This window comes from Archocentrus centrarchus, chromosome 1 (genome assembly GCF_007364275.1).
Source record: "Archocentrus centrarchus isolate MPI-CPG fArcCen1 chromosome 1, fArcCen1, whole genome shotgun sequence".
In the NCBI taxonomy this organism is placed as follows: Eukaryota; Metazoa; Chordata; class Actinopteri; order Cichliformes; family Cichlidae; genus Archocentrus; species Archocentrus centrarchus.
This window is the reverse complement of record NC_044346.1, coordinates 18,116,445-18,141,706: the sequence shown is the minus strand read 5'-3', so window position 1 is coordinate 18,141,706 and position 25,262 is coordinate 18,116,445. Positions and strand designations below refer to the sequence as shown.

Here is a 25,262-nt window from a genome sequence, read left to right as displayed (position 1 = left end):
CAAAAAAGTTAACACTGGTTCTGATAGAAGGGTGTCAGCATACACAGTGTATCACAGTTTATTGTGTATTGGGCTGCATAGCCACTTAGGGTACCCAAGATGACCCATGTCCACTGTTGAAATCGCCAACAGTGGGCACATGAGCATCAGAACTGGACTGTGGAAGTGGCCCGGTCTGATGAATCAGCATCTTGGTGCCAGATACCACAGCACATCTTCAGGGGTCCAGTTGAGTCCATGTCTTGATGGGCCAGGGGTGTTTCGGCAGCAAAAAGGTGGACAAACACAATATTAGGTACCTGATCACAATGTTATGCTTGATCGGCGTAAATATGAATATAATATATTAAAACTATATAACTGCTAACAATCCAGCCTATTATGTTTAAACTATGTTTAACTAATTTACAAATACAAAGGATTTTTTTTAAACTTTCTTTTACTTTTTTTCTTTAACTTCATTAATATATCACCAGTTCTTTTTGGAGTTATTGAACAAAAGAAAAGAAGATCCAAGGTACCACAGGGTCTAAATAAAGTAAAACTTTCAGCGTGATTTATGCCTTCAGTGAGCATCCCAGTTGGAGAATCTGTATTATTAATGATTATTAATTACCTTTAATAAAACGTTTGCAGTAAAACCCTCCACACTGACCTATGCTTCTATGACTGTCTCTCTCAGGATTCACACGGATCCAGATGGGATCAAAACAGTTTCATTATTGCTGGATGTTAGTGCACCATTGCATAACACTGTTGTACTTTATATATATATAAATAACTGATCTTGTAAAATAATTAATCCCAGTCCTTACATTCCCACATATAAATCCATCTGTTATACCCAAGACTCCATCTACAAAGAAAAATTGAACACTTATTACCTTAAAGAACTGCACAGCAGTCTTGCGACAGGTCACCAGTGTTTCATGTGTCAGACTGACATTTTCAATGCACAGCCCCAGGCAAGAGCTTAAAATAGAGGACCTGTGGCGCAGTGATTGCAGGAGAATGGATTAACTCAAAACAATGCACTAGTGTGAATCTTTTTTCATCAAAACTATGAGAAATGATCCACAGATGGAGATGTTTTTATTGCTTTCTATCACCTCACAGACCTGTCGCACAGGGAATCTGTGATTAGAATGAAATTTTAGAAAACTGGGCATAAATACGTTTTTATACGATTGTTTCAAATAAATAGGACACTGTCAAATCATTTCAACACCACAAAGATGCAAATGTGGCTTTAGGTATTCCAATGCAAGTTTGTCTATACAACTGAATAATATTTTGTCCAGACATTCATATTATTTAATCTGACTTATGTCTGACATTGTTAGATTTTGCATATACAGTAGACTGTTATTTAAATTTATAACACATCCCTGTCAGAATGAATAGTAACTTTTCATCTAGTATTATCAGGTAGGTAAATGTTTAATTTGTCTAATAAAAGATTTACAAAGCTAATATTAGTAGGTATACCTTATGTTTAGTACTAAATAACAGATCTGTTAACACACAAAACTAAAATGTGAACATGGAAAAAAAAACTACCTACAAATGACTTTCATATTAGCGCTGTCATTTGTCATGTTAATTTGCATGCTGATTAACATGACAGTAGACACTCAGGCAGAAGACCCACTGAAGGCAGTTTAGCATGAGGAAGATATGAGCAAATCATTTCACAAAAGTGCACTGAAAAAGAAAGGAGGGGTTCAATAGTTTAAAGTATTAAAATTTATGCAAGTGAAGGTATCATTTGACTGATGACTGCAGTGTTTTGCCAAATGAAAAAATAACATAGTAGTGTGTAGGTAATTTTTTATTTTTTACCTGCTACAGCTAAACAAATGAGTATACAATTTCTATTTCTAAAAGAAAATCGGGAAACCACTTTTATTGTTGTTTTGATTGCATTTCAGAACAACACCTGTAAACTGAATTGTACCCGTAGCGCTCGGCCCCAATTATTATTATTATTATTATTCAAATCTTTTTATTTGTTTTAAACATGTAATAACAACAATGAAACAAAAACAAAAACAAAACCAAAATGGCAACAGGTGCTGACATCATATATGTAACAGGAAGGAGGGGAAGGGAGGAGGGAGGAGGATATAGAGGGGAGGGCAGGTGGGAGGGCTATATGCTCAAGAGATCTTTGTCTCAAAATACAAAAGAAATGGCTGCAAGGTGATGTTGTATTGTTGAATTGTTTCAGATGCTCAAGCTTCAGATGGAACATAACATCTTCTATCCATTGCTTATGAGACGGAGGAGCAGCTCTCTTCCAGTTGACTAATATTAGGCGTCTTGCAAGTAGTGTAACAAATGCTGTGGCATTGGCCTGCTGCGTTGTTATTGGTGTTGTCAGAGGGACAACCCCAAATAAGGCAGTTAGTGCACTTCGATCAATATTCCTCTTACATATAAATGTAATCGTCCTAAAGATTGACTCCCAAAAGGGGAGGAGCCTGGGGCAGAGCCAAAACATATGACTGAGATCAGCAGGGCTGTGCCCACACCTAACACAAGATGAGTCTACGCCAGGAAACATTCTAGATAGTTTATTAGGGGACAGGTGTAATCTGTGCAGCACCTTAAACTGTAGCAGGCTATGTGCGCTCGGCCCCAATGCTTGGATTTACTCTCTATGAATTCTGCTTTTGCCTCTGTTTTAAAGGTCCTACAGTATATTGAGTTCATTATTGTTACTGTGGTTTACACATTCACTTGCCAAGCGAAAAGTCGCTGGTTCATTTAAAGCTGGAGACACAAATTGGGTTTGCATCAGGAGCGGCATCCGGTGTAAAAGTCGGACAAATCAAACGTGGTGATACCTGCTGTGCCGACCCCTTGTGAATAAGGAAGCTCCCATATTGGCTTCTCTTTATTGGCTACCTGTTAAATCCAGAATTGGGCTCAAGGAGGGGCAGTCATCTGCCGTGACCGGTTGGGGCTGAGGGGAGAGAGACAGGACAAAAGACACACTGTGGAAGAGACCCAGAGATTAATAATATCTAGTGATTAAATGTGATTTGGGATGTGAATGAAAAGAAATACTCAGTGCATCATGGGAACCCCCCAGCAGCTGAGGCCTATTGCAGCATAACTAGGAGATGGTTCAGGGTCACCTGATGGAAAGGTTTTAAGCCTAATCTTAAAAATAGAGAGGGTGTCTGTCTCCTGAATCCAAACTGGGAGCGGGTTCCACAGAAGATGGGCCTGAAAGCTGAAGGCTCTGCCTCCCATTCTACTGACCACAAGTAAGCCAGCATTCTAGGAGTGAAGTGCTCTATTGGGGTGATATTATTCAAGACCTTGTATGTGAGGAGAAGAATTTTAAATTCTATTTTAAATTCTATTCTAGATTTAACAGGGAGCTAAAGAAGAGAAGCCAATATGGGAGAAATCTGCTCTCTCTTTCTAGTCCCTGTCAGTACTCTAGCTGCAGCATTTTGGATCAGCTGAAGGCTTTTCAGGGAGCTTTTAGGACTGCCTGATAATAATGAATTAGAATAGTCCAGCCTAGACGTAATAAATGCAGGAATTAACTTTTCAGCATCACTCTGAGACAGGATGTTTCTAATTTTATAAATATTGCACAAATGCAAAAAAGCGGTCCTACATATTCGTTTAGTATGTGCATTGAAGGACATATCCTGGTCAAAAATGACTCTCACAGTGTTACTGGAGGGTTAAGATAATTAACCTTAGTGTGTGAAGAAGACTCCCCATTTACATGAACAAACTGGAGTCTATGAGATAAATATGATTCAAACCACTGCAGTGCAGTACCTTTAATACCTATAGCAAGCTCTAATCTCTGTAATAAAATGTTATGGTCAACAGTATCAAAGCTGCACTGAGGTCCAACAGGACAAGAACAGAGATGAGTCCACTGTCAGAGGCTCTAAGAAGATCATTTGTAACCTTCACTAATGCTGTTTCTGTACTGTGATGAATTCTGAAACCTGACTGAAACTCTTCAAATAAACCGTTCCTCTGCAGATGATCAGTTAGCTGTTTTACAACTACTCTTTCAAGAATCTTTGAGAGAAAAGGAAGGTTGGAGATTGGCCTATAATTAGCTAAGACAGCTGGGTCAAGTGATGGCTTTTTAATAATGGTTTAATTACAGCCACCTTAAAAGTCTGTGGTACATAGCCAACTAATAAAGACAGACTGATAATATTTAAGAATGAAGCATCAATAAATGGAAAGACTTCTTTGAACAGTCTAGTAAGAATGGGATCTAATAAAAACGTTGATGGTTTGGAGTAGGGTTTAATATTTTTCCCGAAAATGACATGAATCAAATCCCGGGAAATGACGAGCCATTTCCCGGGAATCCCAGGAAAAAGTTTATTTATTTTTTTATTTTAATTAGGCCTTCTGTAGCCTGTGTCGGCCTTAACCTATTGTGATATTGTAGAGGTAGCTTTCCAGCTATGTCCTGTTATGCCCAGTAGGGGGTAACGTCGGCTTGATTAACGCAATAAAACCTACATCTCGACATTTGAGTGCTCGAGCTATGCGGTGTTGTATCGTTCCTCAACACTCCCTTAACAAATATAATTCGAATATTCCTCCATTGTACATGGAATTATACCAAGATATTTTACAACTGCTGGTGCAAAACAATACGGTTCATCTCCACAGCATTGATAAAGGCTCAGCCACGCTGTCGTGGCGACATCTGTTGCGCTATATCTCCACCAGTGGAACGCTGTAATAGTCATTGAAAAGTTAACTACTGTACTACACTATAATATGACATAACACAGGGCCTTGAGTAATGCACTACGACTTGGTCATTGCCATTCTGGCAACAGCAAATTTATAACACCGTGTCTGAGGGTTAAAGTAGGTTCGCTGTGAATCGTCTATTGAAAAACTGGCCAATCCTTATAGCCTAAAAAATATACATTTTACTCAACTCCATTTTAAAAGCGAAATATGTTAAAGCAATCTATTTCATGATCATTTCTTCACCCATTAGGCCCGTATCCTAATTCATGATTGTTAGTAAGCGGCTGCAAACGAGGAAAAGAAACACTCGAAGTTAAACAGATATTTCTTTATTGTTCAGGGCAGGCATATTTTATAGGCTATATAATGCAATATAACAATATATAATAATATGAAATTATATAATACAAAATACCTTAGGGTAAACACATTGCCTACGATTTCAACAAATTAAAGAGGAAAAAAGTACAACTGTGTAATACCTCTATTAAAACGCTTGAGATGAAGGCTGAAGCCTTAAACGGAGGCTGAACGTGCCTGAAATGTAGAGCAATGCTTTTCGCATTAAACGAACCCTTCTCTCAATATTTCCTTAAATTTAACATTCTGAAGCTTTCTTTTCTTTCTGAAAGTCAAATCGACGCGCGCGACTTTTTTCCCGGTTTCCCGTCTAACGTTTCCCGGGAAACGGGAAATTGTTCTGATCGCATTTCCCGGGAATCCCGGATCCCGGGGATTAAACCCTAGTTTGGAGGAAGTAACTACTGAAGTTAACTCTGAAAGATCAACTGGAGTGAAAGAGTCTAAACAAATACCAGAAGTGCAAAAAGCAGCCGAACATGAAGAAAAGTCTTTAAGATGGTTTTGAATAATTTTTTCTCTAATGTCTAAAATTTTATTTATAAAGAAATCCACGAAGGCATTACTAGTTAAAGTGAAAGGAATGCTCGGCTCTACAGAGCTCTGACTCTTTGTCAGCCTGGCTACAGTTCTTATTCCCTGTTCTTATTTTCTTCAATTAATGATGAATAGTAAGATGTCCTAGCTTTAAGGGGGGCTTTTTTTTTTTTATAGAGCAACAAACTCTTTTTCCAGGCTAAATGAACGTCTTCTAAATTAGTGTTTTTTTTCGGGTACTCCGGTTTCTCCCACAGTCCAAAGGCATGCAGTTAGTGGGGTTAGGTTACTTGGTGATTCTAAATTGCCCATAGGTGTGAATGTGAGCGTGATGGTTGTCTGTCTCTCTGTGCTGGCCCTGCGACAGGCTGGCAACCTATACAGGGTGTACCCTGCCTTTCGCTCAATGACAGCTGTCATTGACCTTGAACAGGATAAGTGGAAGAGAATGGATGGAATCTATGAATGAATGAAAAGTAGCTTCTAAGTCATTGGCCTGTTTGCAACGGAGCAAGCTTGTAAAAGTTGACACATCCACAATGCAATGAGCAAGAAGCAGCAGTGGCACTGCTATCTTCCTAATGCTATTACAGCTTGTTGCTTGTGAAATAGTGATGAAAAATGAATCTTTTTCATTTTTATGTCCATTGATGTGAACTGTAACATTTTTAATGTGTGTGTGTCAACGAATACAAATTTGTAAGTAATGCATTTTCAAGTTTTATAAGATGTGGCGATCATATTTTAATCCAAACCATAATATTTTTATAAATTTCACCCAGCTGCTTTTAATAACTAATCCTAATTCAGTAGTTTGTAGTTTGCATAAACCTAACCAGGTAATATATTTGTAATTATTAACATTAAAAAAAAAAAAAAAAACATATAAATGATGTGAAAAACTGTGACATGCATGACTCAAACCTGGGTCTCTATTAGTGATTTATAATTATTTAACTTACTGAAAGCTAAATATTTTTCACCACAGTTCTTTTAAAAATTGATGACATTACAACTAATTTCTTTTAGACATGTGCTGCTCCATTATTTGTATCGGATGTCAGTCCAATACTGACCAAAACACATTAAAATCAATTCACTTCAGATAAGCTGTTCTCTATTTATTTCACCACACAACAGCAGGAACTAGCATCAGATCTAACATGGCATGAAGGAAGCTAACAGGAGAGGGAGAGCAGTTTGCAGGTGCAGAGCTGTGAAAAAGTATTTGCTCCTTCCTGATTTCTTTTCTTTTTTCTTTTTCTGTTTTTCTTTTTTTTTTTTGAAGGGGGGGGGGGGGTATTTGTTACATTTACATGTTTCAGATCATCAAGCAAATTTTGATATTAGACAAGGTACATTTGGGTATACATTAAATGCAGTTTTTAAATGATGATTTCATTTATTAAGGGAAAATGGTTATTCAAACCTACTGAATTAAGAGTGATTAACCACATTTTTTGAAAAGTTGAGTTCACTAAAGCTGTACCCAGGCCTGATTACTGTCATACTTGTTGAATTAAAAAAAAAAAAATCACTTAAATAGGAACTCTCTGACAAAGGGAAGTAGGCTAAAAGATCTCAAAAAGCAGCACATTGTGCTGCCAAGAGTTATTAAATTTACATGTAAGTGTGACATATATGATAAAATCAGGAAGGGGGCAAATACTTTTTCACAGCTCTGTATGTTACACTGCCACACCAACAGCTTTGGTTAGTATGTTTGCAGAGGTTTTTTACATCAACTGCACACAGTGGTTAAAGTGAAGCTGACATCCGACAACCAGGATGCTTTCTCTCTCTCTCTCTCACTTGCTCGCTCGTGTTCAGTCAGAATACCGAATGGTATCATAACTTGTTGTTACCAACCGATTAAATATGATTTCACTCCAGTCTCCTGTCAGCTACACAACTGTGTTAGAAGGAAAAAGGAGAAACTGCTGTGACTGTAAATGATGACAATTTGCAGCCTAATGACACTCACTTTGAGATAAGACAAGTGCAAATAAATTACATGAAAAACCACAGCCAAGGTATCGGATTGCAACCAGAAATGGCTGGATTGGGCCATCCTATTTTGATCACTGAGGAAATCTACAGCCATTTATTAAAATATGCATTTCTCCAACTATAACTGCTTTTTGAAATGAGAATTTAATGACATTTAATTAAGGTGTGTGTGGTTTTAAGAAAATGGTTAATCATTCCAGAAAATTTGGAAATAATAATACTTCCTGTTTGTATATCTGCTTAAATTTTTTTGGCAACTGTGAAAAGCTAATCAGTGTTTATCATGCCGTGAACTGACAGCACTGGTCATGTGCAGCATGGTTAAAAAAATTAAACCCATGGAGAGTGCACACTGATGTATTTGAGCAAGTCTTTCCGCTGTGAACACATTATATTTAATCTGCTCAGAATTAATATGTAGAACTAAACTGGGACACAGTTAATGAGCCATATTTTTGTTCACTATCGTGAAAAGCTAAAAGCAATTTAAGGTCAATTTCGTGTTCTGTTTCCTTCAAAATGGGCTTACAATACACAGTTTGACCTCTCTGACCTCTTCGATAAAAGACATAATCCTGTAAAAACTGGGAAAAAAGATACAAAAACTCTTAAACTAACTGTAAGAACAGAGTTATAGTGACTATTTTGCTGCTGACACAACATTTCCATCACACTTATTTAAATTTCTGTGCCAGTCACCAAGCTGATTTTTTTTTTTTTTTTTTCTGAAGTGATTCAGCTCACTGACCTGAATATATTTATTTATTTAGTATGTTTTGCCAGGAGTATTGTGAAAACATTAGCTTTTGAGCCTGGGGCTGTTCTCTCCTTTCTGTAACCTATTCTGACCAGAGCCTCACAGCACTACACTCTCAGCTTACATGACATTCATCTGCTCGGATAAACATGCTGCACCGTGTAAACCAGCAATGAGAACAGGACAGTATTAGGTGATGAACATGCTTTATCATTTACAAAAAACAAATGTTATAATTTAGATTGAAAAAAAATCTTTTGTATTTTCATATAATACTCTAAAAACAAAATAGTGGATGTCTGAGGTAAAATCTGAATACTTCTGTGCATAAAAGAAACAGCACCCAAACAGATATTCATTTTTACTTCTTTTTTTTAATCTGCATAGACTCTCAGAAAACAAACAAAAACAGGAGTAAATGGTGACCATGGTGAGGCTCAGTATGGATACACAGAAAGGGTGAAAACATGCAGACAGAAATTTCGACCCTGCATTTAGTGCTGTCAGTTCAGAGTTTGTAGAATCTTCAAGGAACCCATGATATAGGATGACAAAATTAAAAGCGTACAATTAGGAAATGTAATGGAGGAGAGATCCATACAGAGTTCTACATGTGACTGGAACCTGCATCTCCTCCAGTATTTCCAATATATTTGCTTTTCCAATGTTGTCTGACAGTTTCCTATGGTTCTTTTCCACTCGTAGGTTTTATGCAGCAATAAAGTATCACTTTTCTGGCCCTTGTTAACAAAGGTGGAAATCTGAAGGCACTGCAAAATGCATTAATAGCATATCCTGTCTTTTAACAAATAGACCTTTCCTTTAAAAGAAAAAGAAAAAGAATGAAACAGCTAAACCACAGCATGATCAGAATGCAGCAGTGTTAGGATCTAATACTTGTGGGTGAGCTAACAATGTAATCTTTTTTAGTGTCTTGATCAAATATACTTTCAGTTGCATTAGGCCTCATACACATAGGCCTAGAGACCAGTCAGCAACCCTATGACAACTTCTGGTCGCTAAGAAAAAAAAGTGTGTATGCTGGCTGTCACTAGGTGAAACTGGTCACTGGGAGGGGGCTGCACTAAAAACGTTCTTGGAATGGCTGTGGTCACCAGCATATTGTCACAGTCACTTGTAGTTTGCATGGAAAATGCATACTTGTCTGCCAACTCTTGCCATTCACGCTCCCAACTGTAATGAAACATGAAAAAGTGCAACGCAAGCAATTTTAAAGCAAAAGTTGCTCCTTTTAAGATGTGCTGGTTGCGGCAGTAAGGGACAACTTTTACTCTGAAGGCAAACAGTCTCTATTTCTAGTTTGCTTCACAAGTGGGGTAAAAATGTGCATGCAGATGCCTTCCTTTTTGTTGATATTATGATAAATGTGATTTATTACAATAATCTCTGTGGTTAAAAGATCTGCTTTTTTTTTTTTTTTGCTTTATTAAAGGTATAGTATATACTACATACAAAGATGTACAAAAGATTTAGGCATTTGAAGTAAAAGAAGAAGAAGAGTTTTTACCCACAAGCCATCCGTCTGCTCAACTCTGAGCCCTAACTGGACCATTATTGCACAATGTAAATATTATAATTTATAAAAGTGTGTATAGTGTATAGTATATAGAGTATAGTGTATAGTGTGAATTACTTTTTTTTTTTTTTTATTATTCTTATTTATATGTGTGTGTATATATGGTTGCAGGTACAAAATACATTTCACTGTGCATTGTACTGTGTATAACTGTGCATGTGACAAATAAACACTATCTTAAATCTTAAATCTTAAAAGATGATTTCAAAATTAATACCCAGTGTTTGGACAGTCACTGTGGCTGCAGTCATTAGTCAAAGAAAAGTGCTCCATCAATAGCCTAACAGCAGTAATCCATTATTTTTGGAAAGTGGGCTGCAGAACATGTTACCTGTGAAAATGGTGTGTTTTAACAACAGCTGCATTTTCACAGCTTTAAATTCTCTAATGGAGACTACAAGGTCAAAATTATTTGACATCTACTTCCACTGAACGTTTATTCCAAGGCAGCATCGAACTAATCTACACCATGTCAAAGGAGTACACAAAACAGGCCATGGGAAAATAATTAGGTTTGGGGACAGTCCTGGATTTCTCTCATTCGACAATAAATCTTTCAGCCGCTGCAAATGAATGATAAAAAACAGAAGTTGCAAAATGGTATATGTACTGCTGCATTATTGCTCCGCTTTGCTGGATGCTGAAATGGTTTCTAGCTTGAACACAGCAATGACTGATACATGTGCCAAAATGGCGTGCTGTCCTTTTTCCTCCTCCTCTTTAGGTTATGAAACAGAAGCAAGATAAAAGTACCCTGGAGCGTCAGGATGCTTATTATTCCCAGTTCTCTGCCTTTTTAGCATTCAACAGTTATCACATTCACAGCACAAATTGGGTTCCCTTAGGTCATATCTTGAGTTTGAGAAACGGGTAGAGTAGTTCCCCTTTAAGCCCACTCACCTTCCTTTTAGCCCGGAGCTGTCCGTGATAGTTATCAGATGAATCTCCAGGGATCTCACCTCCCCATAGTGTCAGCCCCACTATGGTGTAAGTAATGCCCATCACCACTAAGGGCAGCACGTAGACCAGAATTGTTACTATGATATGATACCTAAGAAGAAAATGGAAAAAATGTCAAAGTAGTGAATTCCTTTTAAAATAATCATATGTAATTTACACAAACTATATTTTTATGTGGTTTAAACATATCTTGCCTTGTGTGATCTTAGTTCCTGTTGCAAATGATGAATGTAACATTCTGGGAACACTGACACTCTCCTCTATAATGCTCTATAATCCCATAAATGGCTGCATATTGTGCTGCCTTCCAGCAATATAGGGTAGTGTAAAAAAGACAGTAAATTAATAAGCAATTTTTGTTGTATTTACTTTTTTTTTTTTAAGGTACATACTGATTATGAATTTATTACCAGAAACATCTTTCTGGTCCTTGCATACAAACATTTTTGATTCTCTTTATGTTGCTAATGAACATGAAAATAAAAACTGCAACAGTGCTGCTAATGAACATTGCAAACATTCTTCATCAGATGTCCATTATAGAGTATACATGTTTTGCAAATAATTGTAATCTCTTCACATTTTAAACAGACCCACCACTATATAACTAGTCAGTTACAAGAATATTTCAAGATCACAAATAAAATACATTTTTTGGTGAGCTTAAACGCTGACATGGGAAAGAAACCTTTAGCCTGTAGTGTTTCCAATAACACTGCTCTGCTCTACTTTGTTTAAATGTATTGAGTGAGCTATAAATTGTAATATGTGTTTTATTACATTATTGCATTGTGCTAGTATTATTTGTATAAATATGAACCACATTTGAACTCAGACAAATCCGGATAAACAGGTAAATATTTCTCACATGAAGGGGTCATCCGCCATGCGGGGCCAGGCCACATAGCAGATCGTCCTGCGGGGGAGAGTTCGGATGGTTGAGAAATAGCAGAGCGGGAAAGCCAAAACTACAGCTAGACTCCAGATACAAATGATGACCCCTGTGGTGACCTTCGCTGACAATCGTGGCTTCAGAGGATGGATGATGGCCATGTACCTACAGCAAAGAGGTTAAAAAGGGAATTCTGTGTTTATATTTAATTATTGAGATGAATTTCAGAGTTTTCAAGAGAAAAAGATCATTTGTCTTATTTTTTTTTTTCTTTATTCCAAATACTTTTTATAGATTGTGACATCTTAAACCAACATAATAACTATAGGCTTAGGTTTTTTTGTCTTCCAATCAGTGGTCATTTTACAGCCTCAAGAGGTGAACATCAACAGTTCCTTTATGTTATGAATATTTGAAAAAAAATGTGAAATTTAAACAGTGTGAAGTCTATTTGGTGTACGTGATAAAGAAAAAAAAACTTACCTAAGCATTGAACTTTTACAAGCAGCAAGAAAATGAAGTATAAATTTAAAGCAGAAAATGTCACTGATGAACAAGTGGAATTGACTGAATCATCCACTAATTCAACCTATGATTCAGTGACATTTTCCACATTAAAAATATACTTCATTTTCTACAAGGCAGTCTTGTATAAGTCCAGTTACATCGGGGGGTTTCGGGGAAGCTGATGGATGATTCATTTCTAAAATGCTTTGATGAGATTTTGTTTGACTGACACAGCAAAACACTGAAAACTGACAGGAGATTATCATTTACATAAACGCAGTTCAGGATACTGGACATGATTTTCAGTAGGTGATCACAGGGGCTTAGAGCTGCTAATTCAGTCTTCATAAAGAATAGGCCTTGTCCTATCACCCCAGTGACCACAACTCTCTGGGGGGACGACAGCGAATTCACCAGTAATTGCTTGGAACTTACTGCTTTTCACTGAACCTTGTTAGATGCCCAATCAAGTATGTGCCAAAGCAGCTGACATATTTCATTTCCAACAAGCTAGCATAATGTCAGCTGAATGAACAGACTTATCAGCACTGAACAAACTTGAAAAAGCAGAATAAAATCACACACACACACACCTTTTTAGTATCTATCAAAACACATTTAGAGAGTCAGCAGAACTGGGCATGACTTGGAAGTCTGTTGTGCCTGAAGCTCCACAGGACACCTTTTGGACTGCATATTGTTTTGAAACCATGTCACAACGGTGTGACAATTACAAGTAAACACTCACTCAATCACAATCTGGTGTTTAAACTGGCTGAGATTACCTTAGATGAGACTTCCAGACCAAAAAAAAAAAAAAACGTGTAGAGCTAAATGTCAAGTATGCTCTTAAAAGTCCTCATAGGAAAGAAAAATGCTTAATCATCCTCCAAACCTCACTTCACAGTGTCACAAAAAAGACTTATTATCAAATGTTATTAGTACTTAATGCTTACTAGCAGTAGTTTTCTATGCAATTCTTTTTTCCTTTTCTTTTTGTCATTTTTCATTTTGAAATAGCATTTCATTTTCTATAATAAAGGCTACTTTCTTTTCTCTTAAGTAATTCCAATTACAACTGCACTGCTCAAAAACAAAACATTAAAGGAACACTTTTAAATCAGTGTTTAACAGTGTTGTTCCATTAGGATAAGGCAAACTGTGCTTGTCTCTATTTGTCTTCCTGTAAAAGTCACCGCACACCACTGGAGCATAGCATCAAGGCAGTTTAACTTCTGAGATATTGATCTGGTCAGTTAATTAGCAGAGGGGGTTGTTAATCAGTTTCAGCTGTTTTGGTGTTAATGAAATTAACAACAGGTGCACTGAGGGGCAACAATGAGACAATCCCCCAAACAGTTTTTTTCCCTCCTCATCTTTTGTGAGTGTGTTTTCACTAGTTTTACATTTGGCTAGGGTCGGTGTCAATGCAGGTAGCATGAGGCAATACCTGAACCCTGCAGAGGTTGCACAGGTAGTCCAACTCCTCGAAGATAGCACATCAATATGTGCCATTGCCAGAAGATTTGCTGTGTCTCCCAGCACAGCCTCAAGAGCATGGAGGAGATTTCAGGAGACAGGCAGTTACTCTAGGAGAGCTGGACAGGGCCGTAGAAGGTCCTAAACCTATCAGCAGGAGTGATTTCTGTTCCTTTGTGCAAGGAGGAACAGGATGAACACATGAGCCTTACAAAAGGTCCTCAAGCAGGCCACTGGTGTAAATGTCCCAGACCAAACAATCAGAAAGAGACTTCATGAGAGTGGCCTGAGGGCCGAATGTCCTCTAGTGGGCATTGTGCTCACTGCCCGGCACAGTGGAGCCCGATTGGCATTTGCCATACAATACCAGAATTGGCAGGTCCACCACTGGCACCCTGTGTTTTTCACAGATGAGAGGAGGTTCACCGTGAGCACATGTGCAGATGTGAAGGGATCTGGAGAAGCCATGGAGAACATTATGCTGCCTGTAACATCATTCAGCATGACTGGATTGGTTGTGGGTCAGTGATGGTGTGTGGAGGCATATCCATGGAGGGACGCACAGACCACTACAGGCTAGGCAACGACACCCTGACTGCCATTAGGTATCTCGATGAAATCTCAATGAAATCCTGACCCATTGTCAGACGCTGCACTGGTGCAGTGGATGCTAAGTTCCTCCTGGTGCACGACAATGCCTGGCCTCATGTGGTGAGAGTATGCAGGCAGTTCCTTAAAGAGGAAGGAATTTATACCATTGACTGACCCCCAAGTCCTCTGGGACATTGTGTTTTGGTCCATCTGACACCGTCAGGTTCCACCTCAGACTGTCCAGGAGATCAGTGATGCCTCAGTCCAGATCTGGGAGGAGATCCCCCAGGACACCATGAGACATCTCATTAGGAGCATGTCCCAACATTGTCAGGCATGCATTCAAGCATGTGGGGGCCACAAAAACCACTGAGTATAATTTTAAGTTGCTGCACTGACATTTTGGCAAAATAGATTAGCCTTCTGCTAATTTTTTCACTTTGATTTTCGGGGTGTCTTTGAATTCATCCGTCTGTAGGTTAATTTTCATTTCCATCAAATGATGTGGCAGCCTTTTGTTCCTAACACATTATCCAGTCCATATTGGTGTAAATATCAAGTATAATTTTTTCATACCATTGAGATCTGATACAGTATGTTCACAAAGTGCTCCTTTAATTTTTTTTTTTGAGCAGCATATTTTCAGAAAACAAAACACACACACACACACACACACACACACACACACACACACACACACACACACACTGCATTGTACAGACACATTTTAAGAGATCCATTTTTATAATGGTATTATCCCCCAAAATATAATTCAGTAATTATGTAAGGTTAAAGAAATGGTCAAATTGACCACAGTGTCGGTGTGAAGATGTCAGCAGTGTTACCTTTCACACAGAAGCCTGTGTTTCCTTCTCTGCACTGCCCAAGGAAACACACTTGGCAGCTGAGAGACTCAGCAGGAAGGACACATTCACAGATGATCACGAACTGTGGCCTCATGCCATTTCAAGACATCAGAGCAGAGACAGCACCATAGTGGGGTTACAAAAAGCATGACCGGAGGTTACATCTACATCATGTAGGTCATACTGATGTTCTCATTCTCAGTACACAGTTGACAAATTGAATGGACATTGCAGACCAAAAATACAAAGGCATGCAAGTTGCTGTAGAGAAGCCAAATTGAGTATGGCCTGAGGAAACGCATTGTTCCATTTGGGCATCAAGAAGCAGCACTGGAGGAAGAAAACACCTCAGACAATAACACAACACACTCTGACACGTGAACACTAGCTGTAGACACACACTGCACTTGCTTGCAGCTTCCACATGATTTTGTCTTTTCATTACATTCAGCCTGTGGCTGCTTCTTTCATCAGTTTAATCCCTTTATTCAAACATTATGATGTATGATGGTCCACTGATCAGTTTCAAAGCCCTAGTGTTGACTGCATCCCCACATTGCTGGAAAGCACAAGGGCAGCCAAAGAGAAATACTGCAGATGAACAAACTAAGAAAAGAGGATGTGTGAAAGAGCAAAAAAGATAAAAGAGTGTAAGCGTATGTGACAGAAAGCAAGAGAGTTAGAGCGTGTAAAAGCATGAAGCAAAGGGTGATCTTTTCTAGGTTGTTGGCACAGATAGTCATTCACTGCAGCACAGACTCTTTGCAAAACAACTGCTTCGGTGTATGATTCACTTGCATGGAAATGTAAAAACACATCTAGGAAACAGGCCCAAGGTGTATAAGATGGCAGTCACCCTTCTGAGCAACTGGCTTTCCAAAACAATTATGCAAATCACAACCTGACTATTCCACTGGGAATTGAAATAAATGTATAACAGCAGGGAGTGAGACTGAATGAAAACTGGACAAAGCCTAAGTTGACAGCTTATAAATCAGATTAAACTGCTGAGGATTCCAAATGAGTTTCTATAAGGGAACAAGTTAGTACATCCATTTGCACCACTCTTGCCAAACAAAGTTTGTCTTGAGGCAAGATATTAGAATGATTTAAGCCTTATGAAATGACAACATGCACATTCACACAACTGCTTTTTGAACCCGGAGAAGCTAAATAAAATGATCCGAAAGTGTTTGGGTTGCAAGGTTATGTTTCATCCTGTGTTTATAAAATTCTAGATCTTCTTTGGTGATTAAGTTATCTGCACTGAGATGGGATATATTCTATTCCCATTGTTACATGAAGGTTCGGTAAATATTACAAGGACACTACTTTCAAAACATTCTCACACTGAATGTTTATTTATTCCAATACTGGAAAAAAAATGAAAGAAACGGATCAAAATATTTTGTTAAACCTATAACAAAAACTTAATTAATTTACCTGCTGTCTTATAAAGGAGGAGTTGGCGTGAGGTGCATGCGGAGGACCTGACACCATCTGTTGAATATTGTTTTTTGCAGCATTTCATAAACCCACCTGTCCACAGCTATTGCAGTCATTGAGTAGATGCTTGCAAACACGGATGTGACGGGGAAGAAATTGTGGAATTTGCAATAGGCTTCACCGAAGTACCACTCCCCGTGAGCGGCGTAGATAAAGTTTATTAAAGTGTTGAAAGCAGCCATGGACGCATCCGAAAATGCCAGGTTCAGCAGAAAGTAGTTTGTCACTGTCCTCATGCGCTTGTGGGCAAGAATGATCCAGATCACAATTAGGTTTCCAAACACCGCCACCGCCAGCACGAAGCTGTAGGCAACAGACCAGAGAGCGATGCGCCATGGCGGCTGGACAAACTGGTTGGTTTGGTTCGTCGTTATGTTGGATCCGTTGTATGAAGCCGCCATCCTCTTCTCCTTTACCCCCCCTGATGTTGTAAAGGTTTCGACTGTTTCACGAGTATGATTTAGGCGCACAGCTGGATTGGCCAAGAGGATTTGCGTAGAGGCGCCATAGCGCGTAACTTAAACACCCCTAAAAACGCACATCCTTTTCCAAGACCACCGTTTGTCGGATTCAGCACGCACTTCTGTGTATACAGCTAATAAACCGCAGTGAAACTGTTCATATAACAAGTATCCTTCAGTGCCTTGATTGTGGCTATGAATGCCCAGCCTCTTCTCCAGCAGCAGGACGCCGGGCGCACTCAGTGACGCACAAGTGGCACAAAGTGAAAAAGATTGATTGATACTTGTGGCTGCTGTTTTACACTTCATGAATAACAGATGGTCCGCGGTCTCTCTCTCACTCTCTCCGCGGTATATTATCAGGCTGTATTTAGTGTATATCTTTATCTACACTGACCCGCCAGATGATCTTATTTGCTGCATTTTCAACCGAGCCACAAACAGGATATTGCATTTCATTCAGAATGCCTTTCTCTCTAACATGTGTTGTTCCAACTATGTCAGTGACTTCATAGCGATCAGTGCCATTTCCTAGTGTTGGGTTTTCCAGTTATATTAAACATTGTACTCATCATCATCATCATCATCATCATTATTATTATCATTATTTTTATTATTATTATTATTGTTGTTGTTGTTGTTGTTGAATATGCTTTAAAGTGCACCAGAGAGTCTGTGTTGTATGTGGTGCTTAAATAATGCTCAATTAGTATTAAGGAGTCCAAAGTGTGCCAAGAAAATATCCCCCACACCATTACAGCCTGGATCATTGATACAGCGTAGGATGGATCCATGCTTTCATGTTATTTATGGCAAATTCTGACCCTACCATCCAAATGTTGCAGCAGAAATCAAGACTAATGAGCCCAGGCAATGTTATTCCAGTGTTCTGTTCTCGGACTTTGGCAAGCCTGTGGGAAATGTAGCCTCACTTTCTCATTTTTAGGTGTCAGGAGTAACACCCGATGTAGTCTACTTCTTAGACACTTAAATCACCTTTCTTCCACATTCTGATGCTCAGTTTGAACTTCAGCAGGTGTTCTTGACAATATATACATGTCTAAATGCATTGAGTTGCTGCCATGTGACTGGATGACTAGATATGGATATGGAGCCTAACAAAGTAGCCGGTGAGTGTATCTCACTGTTCAATCATTTTTCCTCATTGAAACAAGGCATTCCTAGATATCCAATCACAGTCAAGTACATTTTCCTCATTCTGTGACTTTTAACTGAGTTCGATATGTGCGTTTAAACAAAACAAAGGCCTTTTGTTTACTGACTCAGCAGAATGTGTAATGTTGCATTTAAATATGAGATGACATTTATTAGACATTTTCACTCCAGTCTGCACAATTACACTGCAATGACTGTAGCCTGGGTCTCCTAGGTGGTGTCATACAAGTGCGAGATAATGTAATCTGACACAGAGATGCTGCTTATAACTTCTGAAATTCATCTTAATTGTTACAGAGACATACAGGTGCAGACAAAGATCCAAATAATACAGTATACAGAATACAAACAAGCTCTACATGTGTAGATTGTTGTTACTCTGCATGTTGACATGTAGTGGTTTTACTCTCACTGTTAACATTATGTACTTTGATGTCTATTCAGTAAGAAACCTTGTATAAGTAATTAAAAGAGTTTTGTAGCAAAACTTAAATTAATAGTAATTTTAAAAATCAGAGAATCAATATAAAATGTTCAAATGATTGATGATGTAGGCACTTAAAACAAGATATTTCATGTATTAGAGATTAGATCAGATCCGATTAGATTAGATGAGACTTCATTAATCCCCTTGGGAGGATTCTGTCAGGGAAATTAAAGTTCCAGTAGCACTTTTTACATTATAGGCACACATTCAAGCACAACAGTAGTCAGAAATAAACAAGCAAGAGAATAAAACAATAAATAATAAGCAAAGATGCAAGAAGACAGCAAGGTCAAAAGGAAGATATAAAATGTCTAACAGATGATGCGGTATTGCACCTTGATATTGCACATTGTCCAGTATTCCTTGATGTTGTATTGTGTTGTGGTCAGGCTCAGGCTGCTGCTATAAGAATGGGTCTATATAATGAGTATTTTGTTCTGCGTTGTAATCCTGCATACTAATGCTGACTAAATTAGTATCAGATGTTTGCATTTTGTTTAAGTTTTATCCGTGGCAAAGCGTTAGCAATAATGCCTTGTGTATGTGACTATAGGGCATAGCTATTTATTAAGAATTATGCAACTATGGGAATGAGCAGTAGTGATAACTGGATTTTGTGTCATATCTCTGAAATGTGAAAAAGACACCTGTTTAGATCTTAATATGAGCAATATTAAAGCTAAGTGTATTCCCTAGACAGACTTAGTCCACAGTTAAAAAAGAGAAGTACCTGTGCTTTTAGATTTTATAGGCATTATGATGAGAATATCAACTTACTTTCTGAGGAAGGCTGCAAATAAATTCTGTGATATTTAAAACATACTGCACACAATTAAGGAGGACTGTTTACAATTTGACGCAGGCAAGAAAAGCTTTGGCTACAGGAAGAAACTAAACCTTTTTTTTTGGCATTTATACAGACAGTAGAGGGTCATAATGTATACTGTGTTTATATTATTAAAGCAGCATATGAGTTGCATTAATAGTTGTCAGTATACATAGTGATTAAGACAGAAGATCCAAGCTTAAAAAAAACAAAAAAAAAAAACTTATTTTGTATGTGATGCACACCAAACTGAAATCAGCTCCTGTTTGTTCTCCCCTTGGACCACTTTGAGAATGGCTGCTTAATGAGCCGCTGTGGGCTCATTGTTTGGCCACTGCTTCTTTGCTGTGTTGTTGTTGTAAGACTTTATAGGCTTGATTGTCACTGGGAGGTTAGATTTTCTGACTTAAAATGTCATTTGTTTTGCATAATAGAATACAGTAGCTCTTATGAATATATCAGCACAGCAGATGTGTGGCTCTTTTTTCAGCTCTGTCTATGGTGCATCAGCACTCAGGTTAGGGCGCGAGACTATTTGTTTTGATCAATTCAAAATGTGACCGGGGACAGCAATTTATTTGCTAATGAAAGAGCATCACTCCTCAATTATTTACCAATTAGTCCTTAACTCAGACATTAACAGCTGAAAATTGAATTCCTAAGAAGAATATGATGTGAAGCATTTACTGTTTTACTTGCTGTAGTTCCGTTTTTATGGTCAAAGTGAGTGCGGCTATTGATCAACAACAGACTGCCACACACTAATCAATTGTTATCAGTGGTCATGCTTGCACTGCTGAAACATTATGACACAAATCGAGAAACAGGGGAGTTTTGTTGCTTTTCTCTTAATAAAAATAAGAAATAATGAGGTAGTCTGCATTAAATGCAATGTAGTTTGTTGCTATAGATAGACATCTACCAGAGCAAGCATTAACTCTCTTTACTAAAACCAGCTGCAAAGCAATTACGTATAGTAGCTGCCAAAGTCTACTGCTGTCCTGCTTTGGATGATGGTGATAAAGGAGGTGATTCACTACAATAAAGCACGTTTTCTGCATTAATGTTAGAATTCAGACAAAGAATGTGATCGTCTTCTCTTCTCTTCTCTTCTCTTCTCTTCTCTTCTCTTCTCTTCTCTTCTCTTCTCTTCTCTTCTCTTCTCTTCTCTTCTCTTCTCTTCTCTTCTCTTCTCTTCTCTTCTCTTCTCTTCTCTTCTTTTCTAGTAATTCAGGCTTTCTGCTGTGCTCATACATACAATACTTGCATTCCTTAGATGCAGGATTACTGTTTGTATACTCTGTGAGATTTGGGGAAAGGACCTTGGTGAGATATTGGCAGGTCCTTTAAATGAGTGACTTTAATTTTTTTTAAGCTTTGAGAATCAAGAGCAACAAGATAAATAGACAAGATAGAGAAGGAATTCATATAGGCCATTTTATTCATGTTAAAGTAGAAAAAGCCCACTGATCCATGTCATGAAGATGTCAGCAAAAATATTAACAGCTAGTTGAACTGAAGGCAATTTAAATCATGTCTCAGACTATTCAGCCATCCAGTCTATACAGCACGTAATTTTATAAAATTATGACATAAAGAGCAGGCAATCTGGAAGAGGGCCTTAGAGAGAAGCTAAAACTAGGCTTTTTAAACAAGGGATGAAAAGTGGTGCTACATCAGAGACATTGTTACAGTTGTACACAGCTGAGAGGTAGGAATTGGTCAGCTGAAATACAGCAACCATCATGAAACACTCCGAAAAACTGTGACATGCTAGTCTTTCTGTTTGGAGGTTGTGAGACATCCCCGATGAAGCTTTGGATTTCATCAGAGGTGGCAAAAGTATAGACATTCTGTACTTAAGTAGAAGTACAGATACTTGAGTTAAAAATTACTCTGGCAAAAGCTGAAGTACTGATAGAACTTCTTTACTCAAGCAAAAGTGAAAAAGTACAGGCTCTGAAATTAAGTAGCTCTTTGGAGGACGTTTCTACCAGCTATTTTTGTGCAAAGCTAACTGAACATTGTGCTATATAAATGTAGTATTAAAACAATATTATTACATTTATATAGCATACATGAGAAAAAGAAAGAGAATTTTAAAAATAGTTGCTGTCACCCACATTGTAGAGGGTGACTCTGCCTCATCACCTAAACACAAAAATGAGTACAGGCAGGGGTTAAAGTGGGATTCAGCAGGTGGGGGGACACTGATATCAGTTGTAGCGGCTCAGCGTAGGGAAAAGAATCCCAATATTTTCTTTTGTGAGCTCCAGTATCATCAGCATCATCAGCTTAAATTCAAACTCATCTCTGCTACACTGATATAACCTGTAACTCTGACCATGGACACCACAGCTGCTGTGCATCAGTCCAACTTAGAGCTTTACTGTAATTTCACCACAGTACAGCAAGCTAACCTGTTCATCCTGCACTAAACTGCAGTATTTTCATGCAATCTTTTAATAACACAAAGTTAGTGTACTTCAGTTTGTTTTGGAGGACATTTCATAATATGAAAAACCATAACTTCACATCATATACAGATCCAATATCTGATTAAAAAAATGAAAGGTTTAAATTTTCAGTTTATCAGATGTCCCTGATCAGTCCTTACCTTTAAATCTAACCTCTCTTCTTCCTCTCCTGTCCTCTTTCCTCCATCTTTCTCTATCTCTGAGTAAATTTCTCTCCCTGGAAATACAGCAGCAGGACCTTCAGCTCGCAGACACACTGTGTGACAAACTGCAGACACTTTGTGTCTTTGCTGATATTTGCTGAGGATATTTGCTGAGGAAAATGTGCATTTGAAATTACCTGCCACTTAAAAAGGTTACTCCCTTTATCTTTGCTCCTCTTCTTTAGTGCTAGCTAAATGCTGAAATACCACGATCACAACTTATGGACCAAAAACATTGTTCCGGATCATTCTGGTCCACTTTAACTATGATACATAAATTATATGGTTTTGCTTCTTTCATGTCTTTGTATGAGATAAGCCCCAGGGATGGATACATTTTTATGTGTCATCATTCCTTCATTTAGTCTCAGATCAGTCTGATGTTTGAAGGCGCTGGGATGGGAAATAAAAACTTCCCTCAGATGTCAAACCAAAAGTATAAAAACTAGTCAGAACAATAAATACTCAAGTAAAGTACAGATACTTGAAAATTCTACCTAAGTAAAGTAAAGAAATATTTGTACTTCGTTACTTCCCACCTCTATGATTTCATCTAGTGTGACACGTTATATGAGACAAAGCAACTACCTGCCATGCACGATGGCACATTCAATCTTCTACGTGTTGTGGATCAGAAAATAGCTGGGTTTATATTATGCTGCTGTAAAATGAAACAATATAGTAACATGTTCAGAGTCATGTCTTTAAAAAAAAATCAAGATCATACTACAGTCAAAAATACACCTCTTCTTTCTTCTGATATTGTTTTAAATTCCACAGGAGATACTTCATAGCTACTAGGAAATAGTATGCAGTGCATCCAATATATATGCAAGCAACACTGAGCAATTTTATGCTGAGTATAACCCTTTGCTCTTCACAGTCAAAGCTTAAACCTATAAGTGGAGACTGTTTTTGTTTTGGGATCTAGTATTGTGTAGCTCCTGAAACAAGCAGCAGACTCTGACCAAATCAGCCAAGTTCAATTGCAAAGTTTCTTTTATTTTGTTTTTTTCCCTCACAACCACATAATTAATCCCACCATTCTTGTTGTTACAGTTTTGAAGCTTTGGCAACCCCATAGCTGACGCAAGGGTGATGAGAGAAGTAACAACACATTCATATTTAAAGAAAATAAAATTCACAAACTGTTTCTGCCTTTGCATAAACTACCATCTGCCAGGGAAACATTGAATGGGCTGGTCAGGTCAAAGTCTTCCCAGTGACATCTTCTTGGACAGGGGACCTCAGTTCACTTCCACCATCTGGAAAGGCTTCTGCTCTCTCTATCAGCCTTGAATTTTGATTCCATCTTTAGACCAGTGGTCATGCGAAGATTTGGAAACTACACCTAGTGTCTCCCACCCTATTCAAACTCCCATGGGTTGAGCATACCTAGAATACCATGATGAGCTCTTCCACAGGTAAATCCATTTTGTCTTTGCCATTATGAGTCACCACCTTTAATTTCCCTGGAGAAAGAGATAGTTCAGTTGGTCCTGTAGGCAGCAGCTGAGACCTTCATTTAGAAGCTTTCAGCATTTTGGGCACCTCCATATTTTTTTGTTTGTTTGTTTCGTTTTGGTGCATGAAGTTATCTTATATGGTTGAAAGGGTTGCGTTATCGGTACAGGCGCAGGCACACATATATTGACTGAGTGCTGAGTAGGTAACTAATAAATTACTAGAATTTTACTCACTAACTGAAGCACAAACTTCTTGGACAGCCTGCAGCACACAGCAAGCAATACTATTAGTCAGATAATCCATTAAAATGCTCCAAAAGGCACCAACAGCACAAAGACAGAGAAGAGGTCCAGATTAAAGACTTGATGTAATGGATGAGGCCTAGAAGAAGCAGCACCAGCTGCCTGTGTCAGGACTCTGTCAATCAAAGCAGGCATGTGCCTACAGTAACTCAGTTATCCAGCTGGATGAGTTGTAAAAATATTCTCCCCACTCAGAATTGTTAAGAGAGGGAAACACTCCATAAAAGCCAAAAGTGTTTTGTGTACCAGCTACGTATGTTGGGTTGGACATTTTAACACGGGATTCTGTGGGGACTGACTCCTTTTTGGAACTAGCCTCAACTGGTCTCTAAAGAAACTATAGTTTTGTCACTTCTGCATTGGCTTCATTTTTCAGCTCTGTAGACTGCCCCTTGGTCTGTCCAGATCTACCCCCACCACTCCCTGGCACTGAGCTCCTATAGCTCTGCTCAGAGCTTCTGGACACTCCACCATTACATTTTTTTTTTTTTTTTTTTTACTGTGGTTTGTAGATAAGCTTCATTCCACATTAGTCAAAAAATATCTGCTTGGCTGTCAATCAAAGTTTAATTATCTGCTCTGCTTATTGCTCGAAAACCCATCTGCTCACTAGCCAGCCAAATCCCCCAGCTTCTCACCTTGTCACCCAGCTCAGCCAGTTAAAAACAGAGACTTGTGTTTCATCTTTCCTGCTGCCTCTTATCTGCATTTGAGTTCAATGTACATTTGTCAAAATTTCAGTTAGAGCAGAACTGTTAATATTAATAAATGTGATTACTGTACCACTTTCGTCATCTGTAGTTTTCTACCCAACTTCACTTAGTTTTAAACAGAGGGGGGGGGGGGGGGATGCCTGTCATTTATCACTGCTTTCTGAAATTTTACAGACTGAACAATTAATCACTGGAAAAAAAAAATGTAATCAATGACAAAAAGAATCCAGTTGACACACATTAATTGGCTTGGAGAGCCTTTGACACATAGAATCCAAAAGTGACTCTGCATGACTATAAAGATCGACATGGCTTCAAAAACCTGTG

General features: G+C 38.3%; 1 protein-coding gene across 1 annotated transcript in view; it reads right to left on the bottom strand.

Annotated features, from left to right (window-relative positions):
• The window catches only part of tacr3a (tachykinin receptor 3a), a 32,224-nt gene extending 14,770 nt beyond the window's left edge, over window positions 1-17,454 (bottom strand). Inside the window, exons 1-3 of the mRNA XM_030755241.1 lie at window positions 16,857-17,454; window positions 11,851-12,039; window positions 10,923-11,073 (exon numbers count right to left, since the gene is read on the bottom strand). Coding sequence (XP_030611101.1) covers window positions 10,923-11,073; window positions 11,851-12,039; window positions 16,857-17,224 — 708 coding nt within the window. The 5' untranslated portion in view covers window positions 17,225-17,454. The remainder of the gene's footprint in view (window positions 1-10,922; window positions 11,074-11,850; window positions 12,040-16,856) is intronic.
• Window positions 17,455-25,262: the final 7,808 nt, after the last annotated feature.